This window comes from Aquarana catesbeiana, linkage group LG01 (genome assembly GCF_042186555.1).
Source record: "Aquarana catesbeiana isolate 2022-GZ linkage group LG01, ASM4218655v1, whole genome shotgun sequence".
Classification (NCBI taxonomy): Eukaryota; Metazoa; Chordata; class Amphibia; order Anura; family Ranidae; genus Aquarana; species Aquarana catesbeiana.
Window position 1 is genome coordinate 642,953,040 of NC_133324.1, and position 19,252 is coordinate 642,972,291.

General features: G+C 40.8%; 1 protein-coding gene across 4 annotated transcripts in view; it reads left to right on the top strand.

The window, feature by feature from the left end:
- Positions 1 to 19,252, top strand: part of PDLIM5 (PDZ and LIM domain 5) — a 258,152-nt gene that overhangs the window by 113,974 nt on the left and 124,926 nt on the right. For 2 of the 4 annotated variants that reach the window (XM_073601099.1, XM_073601087.1), the window contains exons 4-5: positions 6,605 to 6,647; positions 9,786 to 10,240. In XM_073601099.1, the coding sequence (XP_073457200.1) occupies positions 6,605 to 6,647; positions 9,786 to 10,240 (498 nt within the window). The remainder of the gene's footprint in view (positions 1 to 6,604; positions 6,648 to 9,785; positions 10,241 to 19,252) is intronic. The other 2 variants (XM_073601103.1, XM_073601093.1) reach the window with 1 other exon arrangement.

Consider the following 19,252-nt stretch of genomic DNA (forward strand, 5'->3'; position numbering starts at 1 on the left):
ACAACAGTTTCTCTGCTTCCAATCTTCTAATTGCCTCACCAACTACCATATACCCTTTGTCTATACGCTTACAAACTCGGTAAACCAAAGACTTTTAGATGCTGTGTGTCTGTCTCGGCATGTGCAGCTTGGATTTGCTGGGGCTTGTTCTACAGCAACACACACCACAAGTCTGGTTGTGAGTTGTTTTTTCATCAGTAAGCCACACCTATCAAACTATACCCGGTTGACCACACCTATGCTAAAACTCTCTCTAATGCCATGTACACACGACCGGTTTTGCCATTGAACTAAACTCTCAAGGTTTCTCCGACTGAATTCCATTCAAGCGGTCTTGCCTACATACGGTCAAACTAAAGTCTGACCAAAGTCCGACCGTCCAGAATGCGGTGACGTACAGCACATACGACGGTAGTAGAAAAAGGACGTTCAATAGCCAGTAACCAATAGCTTACGTCTCTTACTTGTTTCAGAGCACGCATCTTTTTTGGTCCGTTGGAACAGCATACAGACAAGCGGCTTTTCCGATAGGAACTGGTTCCAGTGGAGAGATTTAGAACATGTTCTATTTCTAGGTCCGTCTGAATTTTCAAAAAAAAAAGGTCCGATGAGGCCTACACACGAGCGGATTATACAATGAAAAGACTCCGTCTGACTTTTTCTATCGGATATTCCGCTCGGGTGTACGCGGCATAATTCTTTTGTCTGTACGGAGGCAAACCAAAGATGGGTGGATGAATTTTCACCTGAGGGTATCATTTTAGCTACTGAGCTCTGTTAAACAAAAAAAAAAAAAAAAGTGCCACCTACTAACAGGAAAAAATAAATGTGTAATATTTTAGGCATTATTTCATAGGTGTCTGGCTAAAGAATAATACATATATTTCTAGTTATCAATAATAAAAAAAAAAAAAAAAAAAAAAAAGTGCTGTGTTAAATAGCCATGTATAGAAAATTAAATCTCATAACCTCTTGGAGGGGAAAAAAGGGACAACGTGTTTTGTGAAATATTTGCAGCCTAGATTCCCACTATGGACACTGTCTGTTATTTCAGACATAGAGGGAAATGCCTGAGCTGAAAAATAGAAAATGAAAAACAAAATGTGATTCAAAATGAGTCGTTGGCTGGCAATGCATTAGTTGTGACCAGCTTTATTCACATCATTTCCTAATAAGGCAGTGTGCTCCAATGTTTGGAATTCTTTGTGATAAATTGAATGGCATATTTGTGCAGGGAGATTTTCTCTGCAAAGTGGGTATTTTCAATAAGTAATCAGTCCTATGTGAATTTTTCAGCATAGGCTGTGCCTGATCAGCCAGTATGAATATTATAGTGTAAACTTAGACTGCTTTAGCTGACTTCTCTATAGTTCTAAAGACTACATTTTTTTTGTTTTTACCTTAATGCATTCATAGCATTAAGATAAAAAAAATATCCCAGCACTAAAGTTTACTATGATCCACATTTTGCATAACTATCCCATAACGAACTGAGCTGGGTTTTAAGCGGGTGGACTTCAGCCTTTCGCTTGTCATCATGACTGATGAGGTGTGCAAAAATGTAATGGAGCTGTTTCAATGTGTGCATATTTAAAATAAGTGTGTGTTACAAGATGTATACTTTCCTTAAAGCAGATCTGATCCCAATGTACAAATTAACCACATCTTGCTGCCTGATGCAAGCTGACACTATGCTGGAGGTAGGACTAGCATGAGGCAGAGTCAGTGGTCGCCCAGTCAATGCCCCAGTTGTACACCGAACCTTCACTTGGCCACAGTCCCAATCTGGAAGCTTCAAGTTAAGCAGAGGGGCACTGGTACAATGAAAGAGCCTTGTCTGACCAGCAGCTTGTATACGAGTTTCACTTTTTTAGTAGGCATCATCAAGAGTGATGAGTAATACCTTGGGCAGCCAATGGCAGTGGTTTTACAGCACATTATGGGTTTTCTAAAAAGAGAGGGCATCCATTTTTATAGGTTTTTTTTCAGACTGTCTATACAGTATCTACTTGTAACTTTGCATGGAGCTGAGCAGATCAGGGTGGAGGGTTGACTCGATCTTCTGATATATTCAACCGTATGCAATCTGAATGTCAGAGGATATAGCTCTTTAAATAGGCATTAAAGTGCATGTAAACCCAAGAGCGAAAATGTGATATACAGTATATATGGCTGCTTACTCATTCTTAGGCCTCTTTCTGCCACTAAATGCCTTTATGTTGGCATATGTGTCCATGCACACATAGGCGTTAGGAAGCAGAAAAAAAAACACTGCCAGAGCATGCAGGAGCAGCTGTGCCTTGGCAAAAAAATAAATTAACACCTGTAAATGCATCTGAACTTGCTTAAGCACTAGGTGCATTTTGCTCTCGAGCATTAATTAATTTTGATGGTCAGAATTATTATTCTGGCCAATTAAATGAATTGCCACCCAAGAGCTTGATGTGACTAAACACGTTTTACAGGTGTCAAGTGTTTTTTCTTCAAAAACTGTGTTGCCAGAAGGAAAGGCATCCAGGAAAGCGAGCAAAACATCCAGTGTGCCTGAGGCCTTAGATATGTTTTGCTGCATTAGGTTATTTTCATTTAGTGATCCTCCCAGTAACAACACTCGTCCAAGGGTGGCAACGCTCAGGAAAGGAAGCATGTTGATACAAAGGAATGCCTCCCCCTCTCTAACATGTGTTCTGTCATCCAAGGAGAGAACTGGGAACAATTCTAACTGATAACCGCAAAGAGCATTGGATTCAGCTCACTAGATGTCTGACAGAATCAACAGGTATAATTACCAGACCAAAAGGGAGCAAAAAAGATGTTCATTGTTTGGATTTACATACACTTTAAGGTTTGCCTGGTAAAACTTCATGTGGATATTACTTGACACGTACCACCTAAACATTGTTGCAGACCAATTACACCCCTTTTTGGAAACGGTATTCCTTGATAGCAGTGGTCTGTTTCAGAAGGATAATGCACGCTGCAAAAATGGTTTGAGATGTTGAAAAAACTTGCACACATTTTATTTGGGTACAGCATTGCATGACCGGGCAATTGTCAGTCAAGATAACGCAGTGCCGTTTCGCAAAAAGTGGCCTGGTCATGAAGTGACCTTCCGAAGTGGTCTTCCAAAGTGGTTAATAGACTACTACTGCCTTATTTTATTCCTAGGGCACAGTCTCTAAAAGCCATTGCTTTGTGAGAGAAGCAGATGACACATTTTAAGCTGACTATACACACTGTTATGAGTTTCGTCTAGTTTCTGATGAACCAACAAAAATTCTAGTGGGTGGCCCGGTCATCCCTTGGATGGACAATTGTCAGACTAACAGCAGCTGCATCTAGTCACGTGCAGCTGCTGTTAAGGTATTTTGACATCGGCAGGGCTGGCTGTAACTACGGGGGGGGGGGGGGGGGGAATCCATCTGTCATGTCTAATGTAAATGGAGGCTTCTCTGTATAGACAGTTTTAGCCTTCATAGGAAATCACCCACTACCTAAGGGCATACCTCTGCCTGCTGTCTTTGAGTGATTTTAGGGCTCTTTGGTGGTTATGTTAGTGTAGATGGGCAAATGCAGCAAGCTTTTAGGTGAATTCAGCTTGCATCTGGGTTCACTTTGGGATGCTTCTGACCTTTGACTAAGCATTTTATAAGTTGCCTTTTGCATTCACATTTATTTATTAGGGAGAGAAGCATTTCTTGCATGTACTGATGTCCTGTAAACAGTGGATAGGCAGAAATTGTAAGCAGATGGCTCTCCGCTGGTCATCAGTGGAATTAGGGGATGCGTAGGTTTTTCATTTTCAAAGTGACTGTGTAAAAACCTCTTAACTATGCATAAATATGGACTAGATAAAGTCAAACTAGTAATTGTATTTTCTTCACTTTATTTGAGGTATATCCATTTTTGTCTTAATTTTAAGAGCTTTTGAAAAGTTTGCTTCAGCCAATCTATTCTGTTGCATAAACATTTCTTTCAGCTGCTTAAATTAAGTGGATGAAATGGAGCATGTTTTTTCTGTACAGCCCCGCCAGGGCTAATAACTTTTAAGTGTTATGGCAGCAGAAATAATGACGTTTTTAATGACATAACTCTGCATATGGCCATTTGCAATAGCTGATCACAAAAACCTACCAATGTGAAATCAGAAATTATTATTCTCTAAGGACTCGTCTATCATTTTTAATATTGTAAATCTATTACAACAAGAAATTAGAAACTTCATATTTAAATATAGATGGCTTAGAGGCGAGAGGACTTGTCCCTTTAAATCTTTAACTTTCATGTTCAACTGCAAGTCAAGTGATGTTTTTAGAGCCATCTTAAATCTTGAATTCTGGAACCTACAGTTTCTCAAATTCTGAGTTTTTGGTAGATGGTGGACAAGTAAATCCCAAGGTGTTTTTGTATTTTGTAACTCTCAGGTTGAAGATCTCTGCACTTGAGGTCCCCAGTCTCCTAATCTTCAACAGATGCAGTGATTTAAAGCCAAACTGCAAATTTTATTTAAAGTGATATTAAAGTGTTATTTTAGAACAAAAAAAAAAAAACAAACCTGTTATACTTGCCTGCTCTGTGCAGTGGTTTCACCCAGATCCTCCTCCTCTTCTCCGGTCCCTCGCCAGTGCTCCTGGCCTCTCCCTCCTACCAAGTGCCCCCACAGCAAGCAGCTTGCTATGGGGGCACCTGAGCCGATCTGCTGCTCTGTGTCCATTCAGACATGGAACCGCAGCCAGGCCCTGCCCCCTCTCTCTCCACATTGGCTTACTGACTTTGACAGCAGCGGGAGCTAATGGCACTGCGCTGCTGTCTCAGCCAATCAGGAGGGAGAGTCCCGGAAAGCCGAGGCTCTCGTGCAACATGCCTGGATCAAGATGGGGCTCGGGTAACTATTAGGGGAGCTGCTACATATAGAAGGTTTTTTTTATCTTGATGCATAGAATGGGGAAGCCATTCACAAGAAGCTTTGTATGTTATGAATGAATACAAGGCTTCCTCTGACTGAGGTGGGCAGATAACATTGTGATCTCTATCTCAGCCAGAGAAAGCCTTGTATTCATTCATAAAATGCAAAGCTTCCTAATTTTTATTTTTATTTTTTTTCCTGGGAACAAGACGGGAAGTCATCATCATGCTGCTGAAACGCAAGGTTGTATACTATATGTAGATAATACTACATAAAGTTTTTACAGGACTGTCAGTGTCCACACGTATTGATAATAAGGAAATCGCTTGTTTGGACCAGCTTGGTTCAAACAAGCAATTTTGAAGCTTTTTTACCCTTATGCATGGCTCCTGCTGCTGTAAATCCAAACCAGATGAGTCCGTATTGCAGATGCGTCACAGTTCTCTTATATGGGCTGCTTGCTATACGGGGCTCTGCATCCCTGTGAATGAACCCTAATTGTTACAAAAGTTTATCTGGTATGGAAACCTCATTTATCTATGCTCTAGACCAGGGATATGCAATTAGCGGACCTCCAGCTGTTGCAGAACTCCAAGTTCCATGAGGCATAGCAGTTCTCTGACAGCCACAAGCATGACACCCAGAGGCTGAAGCATGATGGGACTTGTAGTTTTGCAACAGCCAGAGGTCTGCATATCCTTGCTCTAGACCAGTGGTCTCCAAACTGCGGCCCTGGGTCCAGATGCGGCCCTTTGCTTGCTCTCTCTCTCTCTCGTGCTGGGTGTCACTGCTGTTCTTGGAGGATGGGGATTACTGGGGGCTCAGAGCGAGGTGTACAGGTGAGAGGAGAGGGGGTGCTGCACCTGCTGGGGAGGGCAGAGACTCCTAGAGGGGCCATTTCTGTAGTGGACCATGTGTGATCAACACCCCCCCCCCCCCCCCCCCCTGGACGTGGTCACAAGACCTCTAAAACATCGCTTTGTATACCTGTTGCAATTTGGGCACTCAGGCTCATAAAGGTTCCCTGTCACTACTCTGCGTTTTGTTTTGTTTTTCCTGATGACTCTGTTGCCATTTTGTCTGTAAGGCTGGCCATAGATTTGTAACCACAGGTAGAAGGAAGAAAATTTGCTTGATTCCCCCATCAGCACAGTGTTGATGGGAAACCCCTTTTGCTGTGCAATTGTATTCTGACAGAATACATTAATCACTGCTGTCAGAATACAATGGTCACTGCTGTCGATCCGTCTGTGGCAGGCTTTAGCGCACCAAACGTAAAGGTAACAACCAACTCTCAAAGATGCTATAAATTTTGCTGTTAATTTACCATTATACACAGATGCACTTTAATGCCCCATTCATATGTGCACATGACGTGAACATGTGTTTTTACATACAACATGCATAGGACAGTGCAAGCCCTACCTGTGACAAGTGATCCAGTGAACTGTGACAAGAGCCTCCTGCACCTTTTCAGACGTTGAGCAGGTTGTCACATTTTTTTAAAATGTGAAAACCTGCTTCTGCTGGCTGCGTTTAGGGTGCCATTGATAATGGCATCACAAATGCAACACAAATTTATTGCATGTTCCCAGAATACTCAGTTGTAAATGCAGCCTAAAAAAAAAAAAATAAGGCTGATGTATAAAAAAGAGCCTTTGTTTAGGATGTAACCTTTGCTTTTTTTTCTTTTTGTAGAGCTGCAGCTGCTCCAAAGACCAATCAAAATCCTGCACAAGTTGTAAGTTCTCGCAAAATACCCATTTGGCATGTACTTTGTTTGCTGATATTTCATTATAGATGTAAAAAATATTTTTATCATGTACAGTCATTCCAGATGCTGGCATGCATGATTACTGTAAGGAAATCACTAAACAGATGTTTTTTTTTTTATTGCTATAGTTCAAATTATTTTTCTGAGACAAAATTCTCATTCTTGAAATAACATGCTTTGTTGGCATTTAGTCAGCTGAAATCTAAGTATTTATAAATCATTGCTTTTTATTGGCCTTATTAACTGTAGGGGTCAATGTTTGATAGTTAAAGCAATTCTTTTCAGAGTTGCTTTTATTGCTGAACACAGTAGTCTTATGGAGCTTTTGTACATCTAACTATGGTCTGGCTAAAGTCCAGTTTCTGTGATTGTGTTTAAAAAAACTAATGTTCAGAATGAAATGGCTTGCATAGACGTGCTGAGCTGTCAACGAAGACTGATTTGTGTTTGTTGCTGCACAACAGATGTTGCTAAGGGTGGAGCAGATGACTTTTAACAGAAAAAAAAAGTAAACTCTAGGCAAGTGGAAAAAACACTAGTAAAAAAAAAAAACACATATAGATATAGGTTTTATTAAATTCTACTTCTGTGGGTTCCAGACTACACACTAACCATTACAGGCGGTCCCCTGCTTACAAACATCCGACTTAAACGACTCCTACTTGCAAACGGAAGGAGACAACAGGAAGTGAGATGAAATCTACCCCTAGGAAGGGAAATTCACTCCTGTAAGAGTTAATATGGGAAAAAGGTACCTCCACTCATGCTTTATCACCAGTCCATGTTTCCCTAACAGCCCAAAATTTTCAAAATCCATTTGTCATTGGGACAGAAAAAGAGGTGAAATCTTCTGAACAGGGGCACAGACAGCAAAACAAACATTACAGGGGTGATAACCCTTCCCTATGCTATCCAAAAAGATTAAAAATTTATTTTTTTTGGCTGGAGCTACACTTGGACCTGTTCCGACTTACAAACAGATTCTACTTAAGAACAAACCTACAGAATCTTGTTTGTAACCCGGGGACTGCCTGTACACCTAAAGCTATTCCATCCAACAGCAAGCACAATAAAGCTATTGAAAATTAGATTGTCACTATGATGGCATCCATGTTGACCGATAGGTACATTAGAATCTGAGGGAGTTGGCTCTCAGCGGTATGAGGAAGTTTAGAAACCTTGATCTAAATGCAGAGCTGGACAGATGCTGATCTTCAGGTTGCCCTGAAGACTAGAACATTTTCCCAGTGACTGGGACATGAAGGTAGTAGTTTCAGTAATGATTTAATAAAACAGTATATCTGATAGTGCTGCTCAGCAAGTCTATGCAGAGCTAGGAATCCTTTAAAGCTATAGTTTAGGTATGAATTTTATTGCATAGTTACGTTGGTTACTGAGTGATCCCTGTGGAAGCTGTAAATCAACATAGTAGCGGCTGCTAGTATAGTGATGTCAGCAGTCTTCTAGGTCAAGGGCTGAGTGGCAGCTCCTTCTGCATAGTAACAACATCAGGTGGGTCACTTGCTTGGCACTACCACCATGTAAAGGACTCATGTGTATGTACATGTGTGTGTGTGTGTATATATGTAAATATGTGTGTATATATATATATATATATATATATATATATATATATATATATATATATATATATATATATATATATATATATATATATATATATATATATATATATAATTTTTTTTTTTTTTTTCAGTAGAAAAAAATTATTTTCTGATTTGAGCAAGGTGGAGGTGCGCGGCAGTGAAGTTGTCATCTCTACCTTGTCCAATCAAAGAACACCTTGGGGGTTATTTACTAAAGGAAAATCCACTTTGCACTGAAAGTGCACTTGGAAGTAAAGTCGCTGTAGATCCGAGGGGGACATGCAAGGAAAATAAAAAACAGCATTTTAGCTTGTACATGATTGGATGATAGGATCAGCAGAGCTTCCACTCATTTCAGATCTTCCCCTTAGATTTAGAGCGAATGCACTTCCAAGTGCACTTTCAGTTCAAAGTGGATTTGCCTTTCGTAAATAACCCCCCTTGTGTTCATTGAGAAAAATATACAAGGTGTTCTGTGAATGGCAGCCGTCCTGAGCGAGCAACCCATGTAGCTACTATGCAGAAGGGCAGTAGCTCTGCATTAAACTAAGAATAGATCGTTTGCAGCTTCTAAAGGTATGAGATATATGCATACTTGCATTGGTCCAAGCTGGAACACTGGAGGAGATTTACGAAAACTAGAGCATGAAAATCTGGCTCAGCTCTTTACAAAAACCAATCCGCTTCCAGGTTTTATTGTCAAAGCTTAATTGAACATGCTGAATTTAGAAGCTGATTGGCTACCATGCACAACTACACCAGATTCTCAAGTTTTTGGAAATCCTCCCCACTGTAACTATGCAATAAAACTGATAAGCAAACTTCAGCTTTAACATTGCCAGTAATAGACACTTTCAGAATTCTGGGCTTTGCAGATGTTACAATAAACATGTTTGATTGCATAGATGTGGTAGATCTCAGTGCACCATCTGCTTTAAGTCCGTTATACACGCTAGAAATTCTAGTCTATCACTCCTGAATCGGCTGAAAGCTGTAAGTGGTATTGTCAGCCCATCCGGCTTGACAAAAGTTGATTTTAAAATCCAAGGGGCCAGATGGAAAATTGTCAGCTAAACAGTGACTGTTTTCAATCAGATGCAGTCATTGTTCAGGTATTCAGATAGCTATGGGTTTTGCAGTCTAAATGCTGTAGCCTGTACTGTAGATTCTCTCTATCCATGCGGTTTAGCAAGGATGGGGTAAGTCTCTTGATTTGGTTGAATGAGAAAATCTAAGCGTGTATGGCTGGCCTTATTACAGTTGGATTTATAATAACAAAATATTATAATCACAAGATTGTATTGCATTTATTTTTGTTTCACTTAGGAACTGGGGCTGTGAAAGATTAGTTTGCTCTGGGGTTATTGACTCATTTGCATTAGTTACCATCAGATGGTGCATTAAAATTCAAGACATCTGTGCATTTAAGAATATGCTGTGCTGAGTTTTTTTGCATGTGGTTGGTGTGTGTTTTTTGTGTTTGTTTTTTTACACATAGGAAGCACCTAAAGAAATAATAAAGCCTGTGCCTATTGCAACTCCCATTGCACCCGCTGCACCCAAAGTCACCACTTCAGCCAATCTGATCTACAACAAAGCACCTAGACCATTTGGTGCCCCATCCTCTTCTAAGCCTGCTTCAATCCCATCACCATCCTCTGCCTTTTCCCCAGCGTCTGCAACCCAGTCAACCCCACAGCCCTCCGCTTTATCCCTGCTGTCTGCGGTCAGTCCACCTCCCCCCACCACATCCGGAGTGCATGCCAATTATAAATCTGCCACAGATGGCCAATCACCTGCTTTGAGTGCAACTAAAGCTGCAGTTAATGTCCCACGGCAGCCTGCCAGCTACAATTCAGCTGTCAACCTGTATGCTAATGAGGCTGCACAAGATGGGGCTGATGTGCAGAGAAGAGGACTAAAGGAAAACCAGAGTGATAAACCTCAAAATGGGTAGGTAGATTTGGCACGCTTTGTCATTTGTGCATGAGACATGTTTTTCTTTTAAGCAGACATGATATAGTGGAATTGTGTACGGTTTTATGTTGCTCTACAGAGTGATTTCAAATGCTCTAATGACCCCTTTTTGTTTTGTTCTTTAATGTGGAAATGCAGTTTATTCACTCCTAATGAGAACAACAATATATCTGTTGCTGGAGATATACTTTTGGTTCAAGATATTGGTCAAAGATATCTATTCAGACAGTGTGCATCATACATTGAAAATGGAAAGCAAGTGATAGACTGACAGTTATGCCTTTTGCCCTATTAATAGGAAGAGTAGGAGGAAACTGATTAACAGTTTGTTATCTTTCAGCCCACTCGTAAAAATGCAGACATTGTACACCCAAGCTTCCGGATTAACATATGAAAATATAAGTTGTTGTACAGCAGTGAATTCAGACATGTCTTGGTCCAATCTCTAGCCATTATTCCTGTTAACTTATAATACTATATGTAAGAGCCCTTATTTTCCAAAACTTCTGATAGTTGTCAAAGTAAATGTAAAAATGTACACGTTATGGCTAGTACCCTACATGCCTCCTATTTTATTTTCGTTAATTGTATACTTATTAGATATAAACTCATGTCAGATATTGAAAATTCTGCATTCAGCCCAAAATCTGGATCAAAATGAATCCAGTTTGGGTCTTTGATTTTTATCCTGACACACGTGTTGTATGCCTGAGTTCCCAGGTCTCTAAACTCACCAAACCGCTGACATTTTTTTTTTTTTTTCAGTGGCTCTGGATATGAGGCTGTGAAAATCCAGGCAATGTGTTCCCTGGTTCAGAATACAGTTCTCTGTAAGGCAAGAAAAATAGCAGAGAATTGTGTGATATATGGGTGCACGTGAAGTGGTTACAGTAGGAATAAATGGACTTTGAGTTCAGCAAAGTTTTAGCATTTTTTGGATAACATGGATAAGTTTCATGAACCAAAAATAAGCAGCTAATTAGACCTGTTTTCATTTCAGAATGTTGCCAATTTAATACTTTGCAGTTCGTACAGGAAGGGAAAACTCCCCTAACCTCATCACTGTACAGTCTATCCCGAGCAGCAGCTTTGTTTATAGGAAGGGCACACTACTGTACACTTTGCTCCAAATAAATCCATAAGCGCTTGGGTCCAGGTGTTGCTATGTGGTTTGTGTTATCTAACATAAACCATGGAAGTACCAGTTTCGATGAACAAGAAATGGTTGTTTATCGAATAAAAACATTAAAAGGCCATGCAATCAGATGTTGAAACGGCCTTCAAGGTTAAGTGGTACCTGCTTATCCGCAATGGGAAGGGTCCAAGATGTGTCTCGCCACTTGCAAGTTCCAAGGATGGTGTTTATCAGCTGGGCTGAAGGGACTGCTAAGAGCTGCGGGGCAGCCACTTATTGGATGGCCGTAGAGGTGCTGGGGTGGTAAAGGACCGCAGGCTGTGGCGGATGAAATGCCGAAGCCGAGGAGGATGGACACTTGGAGAGCAAGTTGTTCAAGCTGGTCCCGTTGCTATGACATGTTTCGCGCCACAATGCTTTGACAAAGCCTAGTGATACACACCATCCTTGGAACTTGCAAGTGGCGAGACACATCTTGGATCCTTCCCATTGCAGGTACCACTTAACCTTGGCGGCTGTTTCAACATCTGTGACATGTGATTGCATGGTCTTTTAAAGTTTTTATTAAAAAAAAAAAACAACCATTTCTTATTCATCAAAACTGGTGCTTCCATGGTTTGTTAGATAACACAAACCACATAGCTACACCTGGACCCAAGCACTTATGGATTTTGCAGCTTTTTCTATGATCTTCTTCCCTGGAGTCTATCCTAGCAGCTGAGGTCCACTGCTTTGCCAATTTTTTCTTACAGTGTTGTCCCCTTATCAGGTGCCAGATAATTTTTGTGGCTTATTTAGTGTACACTTTGTACTGCTGTAACAAACCTATCCTCTTCGCTCTGCTATGTAACAGGAGCAGGTAAATGGAGGGGGTGGGGGAATGACTAAGGGAGAGAAAAAAATATATTCCCTTATATGGCTGCAGGCCTGCAGCATTGGTTTGATGCTCTTCATTAATATACACTGCAACAAGCCTATCCCCTAAACCCTTAACCCTTTTTTAGAACATACCGTACCAATTGCTAATCTGCATGCACAGTACAGACAGGGTTACTTATGATGAACACAGATGCTCAACCCCCTCAAACAGAGAACTATGTAGGATTTTCCTTGCTGATGGGTCCAGATTTGAACAATTGAACATTGACTATTTGTAGTCCTTCTGTTGCTAGCATCAACAGATATGAAATATGAAAGTATATCATACTTTACTGTTTTTTACATTTCTTTAGCTGCTTTCTGGTTTCCAGGCCTAGGCAAATGTCATAAATCCCCAGAGTCTTGAGTCTTAAGGAGAGAAGGTGTTTTCTCAGCTAAGCACACCCTCCTGTCTGAATGCTGAGCTAAGGGCAGATTGCTTCCAAGAAGTAAATGCTACATGAATAATCTGCCCTTACTCAATATAGCCACAGCCAGAAATGCTGGGGGGATGTTTTTCAAAATAATTTCTCAGCAAAAAAAGCATAGAGATATGGATGGGTGAGTTTGCTTTGAATATTAAAAATGGATGAACTAGCTTTTTTGGTTTGTGGTGCTCAGGTGCAGTGTAGTTCTGCTTTCACAATATAGCAACCTGTTTATATGGTTTTAATCTTGATTTGTAATTGGAGTTCATGTATCTGGCAAATGACTGAAATCTGAAGAGGTGTGAAAACTGCAATGGAACATTTGGAAAGGATTTATTAATTGTTAGACTCAGTCTTCTTAGACAGTTTATTGATATCATGTGTGGTGCTTGGCAAGGAAAACAGAATGTTCCACTTTATGTAGCGTGTGGTTAAACAATGGATCTTAATTAATTGAATGAGTCATTAAAAGATCATTAAAAGGCTAGGTTTTCATCTCTGCGCTGTGGTAAAGCATGTGCGTTGCATTAAGGTAGTTCATTAATTGAATGGGTAGTCTACCTCACAAAGTATTGCATGTGCTCACCACAACACATGACAATTAACATGCATTGGCAGGGTATGTTGGAGTGCCATTAAGAATGAATGGCACCGCAGCACACCAGCAGAGAAAAACACATTTTTGTGCATTTGCGGGACCCGCAGCACTTCCGCATTCCCGCAGCACACTGATGTAAACAGACCTTAAATAGGGAATTATTGTGTACTTAGCTATTAGATGGTGGTCAGATGTGGCAAAGGTGTGTGTGTGTGTGTGTGTGTGTGTGTGTGTGTGTGTGTGTGTGTGTGTGCGTGCATTTACTACAGTTGAACCTGTCTTGATCTGGCCATTTTGGACTGAGTGGGAGACTACCTTTTTTGCTTTTTTTTTTGCTAATTTCCAGGGACCTCCAATGTCTGTTTTTCTTGGGGATGCAATCGCTTTCTTGAGGAGTTAGTTATATTCAACCCCCAGCTTTTTTTGGCTTGACACATTAAGCCCCATAAAAAAAAATTTCCCCACTAAACTACAGTATTTGTTAAAGTGGTTTTAAACCCAAACATTTTTTAATTTGATGCATTCCTTGCATTGAGGTAAATGTTTAGGCATCAGCATCCCCCCCCCCCTTACCTGAGCCCTCATTCGATCCATCGCTGCTTCCATTTGCAGATCTTCTCTCCGCTCACTTCCTGGTCTCTCTGGCTTTGCTGAGGCAGTGGGAGCCATTGCACAGAGCAGCTAAGTATAAACCTGCACTTGCAGTTTACAACTTTCAATGCTACTGGCTCCTGCATTCTTAGTGCAGGTTCCCTGAATTTCCAGTCTTCATGGGCCAATCTATTAGCTTAGGGAAGAAAGGGGAAGGAGCAGGGGGAGTGCCTTGCCATCGTAGGCTACTGGACTGTGTTTCTATTGATGCACACAGTGTAGGGAGATGCACCTATAGTCCCTTCATGCATGTTGAAGCTGAAACTGGGGCAGCGTCATGGCACTAGTTTAAGCAGGAACACATAGGTAAGGAATAATAGATAAAGAAGCTGCATACTAAATAGTGATTAAATTAGCTGCTGAAAGTGCCTAAAAACTGAGGGTTTCATATCACTTTAAATACTGCCTATAAACACCAGATACATTGACTTTATGAAAGTCATTGGTTTTGGTTTGGGAAATTACATTAATTACAATATCTAATGTTAAAAGCAATTTCACGTTTTAAAAATGTGTTAGAGAATTTTTCTATCCTCCTCCTTTTTTGTCACTGTGGTTGAAAAATGAACGTTGATTTAACCAGGCTAATGATTAAAAAAAGACAAACATACTGTAAATAGAACTTAAAATTACAATTTTTTTATAGAAATTCCACTAGTGTATAGCCAGCTCAATTTTCTATATCTGCCTGTTGATTACATCCTAAAGCTTTAATCACTTCAGCCCCGGAAGGATTTACCCACCTTCTGACCAGGCCATTTTTTGTGATACGGCACTGCATCGCTTTAACTGACAATTGTGCATTTTTGCGACGCTGTACCCAAACAAAATGTATGTCGTTTTTTTTTTTTTTTTCCCCACAAGCAGAGCTTTTTTTGGTGGCATTTGATCACCTCTGTGGTTTTTATTTTTTACACTATAAACAAAAAAGACCGACAATTTAAAAAAAAAAAACATTGTTTTTTTACTTTTTGTTATAATAAATATAAAAAAACCCCCCAAAAATCATCAGTTTAGGCCAATATGTATTCTTCTACATATTTTTGGTAAAAAAAATTGCAATAAGCGTATATTGATTGGTTTGCGCAAAAGTTATAGCGTCTACAAAATAGGGGATATATTTATGCCATTTTTATTACGTTTTTTTATTTATTTTTTTTACTAGTAATGGCAGTGATTTTTAGTGAGACTGCAACATTGTGGCGAACAGATCGGATACTTTTGACACTTTTTTTGGAACCATTGCCATTTATACAGCAATCAGTGCTATAAAAATGCACTGATCACTGTGTAAATGTCACTGGCAGGGAAGGAGTTAACACTAGGGGGCGATCAAGGGGTTAAATGTGTACCTTGGGAGGTGTTTCTAACTGGGGGGGGATAGGACTGACTGGATAAGGAGAGAGATCGCTGTTCCTGATCACTAGGAACAGCAGATCTCTCTCTCCCCCTGTCAGAACGGGGATCTGTCTGTTACCATTGAAAGATCCCTGTCCTGGCTCTCTGTGGAGCGATCGCAGGTGGCCGGCGGCCACACGCATCGGCTCCGGCGTCAGTGTGTGTGCGAGTCCCACAGCTCTTAAAGCGGCCGACGTACACCTATGGCGGTTTGTGCAGCTGTGCCAACCTGCCGCCGTATAATAACGGCAGCTGGTCGGCAACAGGATAAAGTGGTAGTAAACTTGACTTGGTCACTTTTTCTTATAGGTAAGCTTTATTAAAGCTTACTTGTAGGTATAATAAAGATCTTCTGAATGTGCACCGTTTAGGAGATATTCAAATGTTCTGCAGCCAAAATGCTCATTGCGCTCTGAATTGCCGCGATTGTGACTCCTGTGTGCCTGTGCAGGAGTGATGTCATTGCAGCTTGGCCATTCAAACAGCCAGTGCCTGCGAACCTGGAAGCAAGACTGAGTGAAGATGGAAGGTCTGGCAGCAGTGACAGCATGCTGCTGGAGGGATCCATTTTACAGGCAATTCTGTCAAAATGTGCTAGTATGTGATGCATACTAGCACATTATGTCATCAGCTTGGGGTGATGGGGGGATTTAAAAAAAAAAAATTAAGAATTAAAGTGGAACTTTAGTCAGAAAATGAAAGTGACATTCAACCTTCCTTTTAAAAAAAATTAAAATAACAAACACTTTTTACTTACCTGCTCTGTGCAATGCTTTTGCACAGAGCAGCCCTGATCCTTCTCTTCTGGGGTCTCCCGGTGCTCCAGGCCCCTCCTTTTTGGCAAGGGCCCCCCACAGAAAGCCACTTTCCATGGGAGCACCCATACAGGCTCACCCCCAAGATGCCCTGTCTTCATCTATTGACACAGAATGGGTGGCTCGGCCCAGCCCCCGGCTCCCTCCTCACAACATTTGATTATTTGACAGCAATGGGAGCCAATGGCAGCATAATTGTTAATGTGGAATGTATATTCTTTGCTAAAGAAAATGATTTGTATTAAATTGTTATGGATAAAGTTCTGCTTTACCTACCTTTGTGCTTTCAATTCAGCTCACAGGAAGTGACAGAGTATTTTCTATTCTTGCTAAAACTGTTCTTAGCCTGAAAAATGAAAAGCTACAAGATGTAACATTTTTGTTCTTGAGTTTAGCTATTCTTTAAAGAAAGAATCCTCCTTTTAAAATATTGCTATGGAATATTTACAAGAGCCAATTCATATGTTTTCATTATTTCAGTCTGCAGCTAGTTATAATGTTCTGTCAAAAAGTCCCTGTGACAACGGCAACTAGATGCTGCTGTGTATAAAATCCTCCCAGGAATGTCTGTCTCACTGCTTTCCCCTGCAGTTTTAGCTCTTATTACAATCCTGGGACAGATCAAGTGATTATAGCAGACAGACCCACCCACTTTGCATTCAGGAATGAGGATGAATCCTAATAAAGAACAGCAGAGGGTGCATCTAACGTTCTGAGATGTATACCATTCCTTAATATATCTTAGTAAGGAAATGTACTTCCAATAAAAGCTCAGCAGTGTTAGTCGACAGTGTAAAAAGAACACAAAGTGGTGAAAAAGAAAAAGCCTTCTGATACAGAAGACAACAAAGTGCTTAAAAAAAAAAGTCTGTGATGGCATTCTAAATCATTACATATGCTCAAACTGGGCGTAAGGGGTTAAGGTCTCCTATAAACCAATTTGTCTCCTCCTTCAAGCCAGTAAGGGATATGAAGCCACAATTTTTTAAAAACAAGACCTAAAAAGCAATCTTCTAGTGTAAAACTGTATGGTCCATTTGATTAAAATGTAAAGAATACACACTCACAAAATAAAAGTAGCGGACAGGCTTCACAGGCATGTAGCATGGTATGGCTCTCCTATGGGCTGGAAAGATCGAAACCCGGCCGTCAATCAATCCGCATGCGTGATGATGTCACCTCGTAGGCCCCACCCTACATGTTCAGTACAGCTGTCGTCAGGGGGACGGGCCAAGATATACATCTTATGCATTTAGGTGGGTTAATAGTATCTGAACTCATAGTGCTGACAGATTACCTCATCTTGTGTTTTTTAACCTGAAGTGAGTGCTTTTCCTTTTATAAGGTTTACCATGTATGACATTTGCCTTGGCCTAAAATCCAGGAAGCAACTAAAGAAATTTAAGGGAAAAGCATAAGGAATAAAAAGAAAAAGTTAATGCTCTTAGAGAGAGTGAAGTTCTGCTGTCACGATCAGGAGTCAGGCTTGAGGCTGGGTTCATACCTATGCAAATTGGATGTGGGTTTTTGCCGCATCTAATTCGCATGACAGGAGATTGTGACCGTCTCCCTAATGAAGCCAGTTCACATCTCTCCATTGTGGCTCCGGAGCGGCTTGCACAGGAACACTGCATCTTTGGCTCAGTTTCAGGGCCGAATTCAGGCAAAAATTCGTCCCTGATTCGTCCCTGAAACGGAGAACTGGGACGCATCGGACCCCTGCTGCGAACCGCATCCATCAGAGGTGTGAACCTAGTCTAAAGACCAGTTGCTATAGCTGTAGCAGGACTACCACCAACCAGCAGAATAGATAGACAAGCAGTCAACCTGGCAGATGATGTGTGCTCACCTGAGGTGTGGAGTCTAAGAACTAATCAATGTTAACCAGAGCTCCTGATGGTGGAGATGGATTTTGCTGCATGTTAGTACCAGGTCTTGTTCCTCAAGATCGCTCCACCAGGAGGTGAGCATTCCGGGGTCTGGTAGCAGATAAGCAGGTATGGATCAACAGAAGCGTAGTCAGTATACAAGTCAAAAGGCCAGTAATGAGTAGTTGCAGGTTGGGATCAGGCAGAAGCGTAGGCGAGGAACAAGCCAAGGGTTGATAAAGAGTGGTAGCAAAATATGGAGGACAGCGGGGAAGATGAGCAAGATACTGGCTGAAGAGAGCACAAAAATCTGGCAAACGGAAAGTTCAGAGACATGACTTAAATCTGGAAGTTCATGGGAGGAGCAAAGAGTTCAAGGTTCAGCAGAAGTCAAAGCGCAGGGCAGCATTTTCCAATGAATCCGACAGGGTGCTGGCCAGCATCTCAACTAGCTCAGTCAGAAGAGTCATTGCCAGAAACAGCAGCGGTTCCAGGTTCAAGTCCAGTCCCTTACATCCGCTTTAATCTACCAATCTTTCTTTGGAGTGTGGTAGTCAACCAGAGTATTTGGAGGAAATACATGCAAGCACAGGGACAACATGTAAACTCCATGCAGATAGTTTCCTGGTCTATGGGCAACTGAAAGAATGAAACATGGCTATGGATTTTAACTTTCTGTATTAAACGTGTCAAATAGTACACAGTTCACCCATTCATAGGGAGCACTAAATTCGTTTATAAGCATGTCTTTTCCTCTGTAGTGAAAAGAGGCCAAGTAAATGGAAGTAAGCCTGTTGATATGAACAGCACGGTCTCCGCTTCACAGCTGGACACCAATATCTGAAAGCCAATTGTAATCTTATTTTCCTGGCTCAGGAAGACCTTTGCTTCCAATTCAGTATAACATGTTTATGGCTCATATGATATTAGCTACTGGCAGTACCTAGTCTCCATTTCCCTTTGCAATTTAAAGCTTGTGTTTAATAAAAACTGTCTACACCACACTCCTGAGGAATGGAGTGGTTTTTCTGGGTATTTAATTTTCCTATGCCAGTGGATTTAAACTATTTCCATAGAAGGTAAAACTCAGAAAACACTACAATTTATGCCAGAGTGTACATTTACTGAATGACCTATTTCTTTCTCTTTTTTTTTTTTTAATTTTTTTATTTTATTG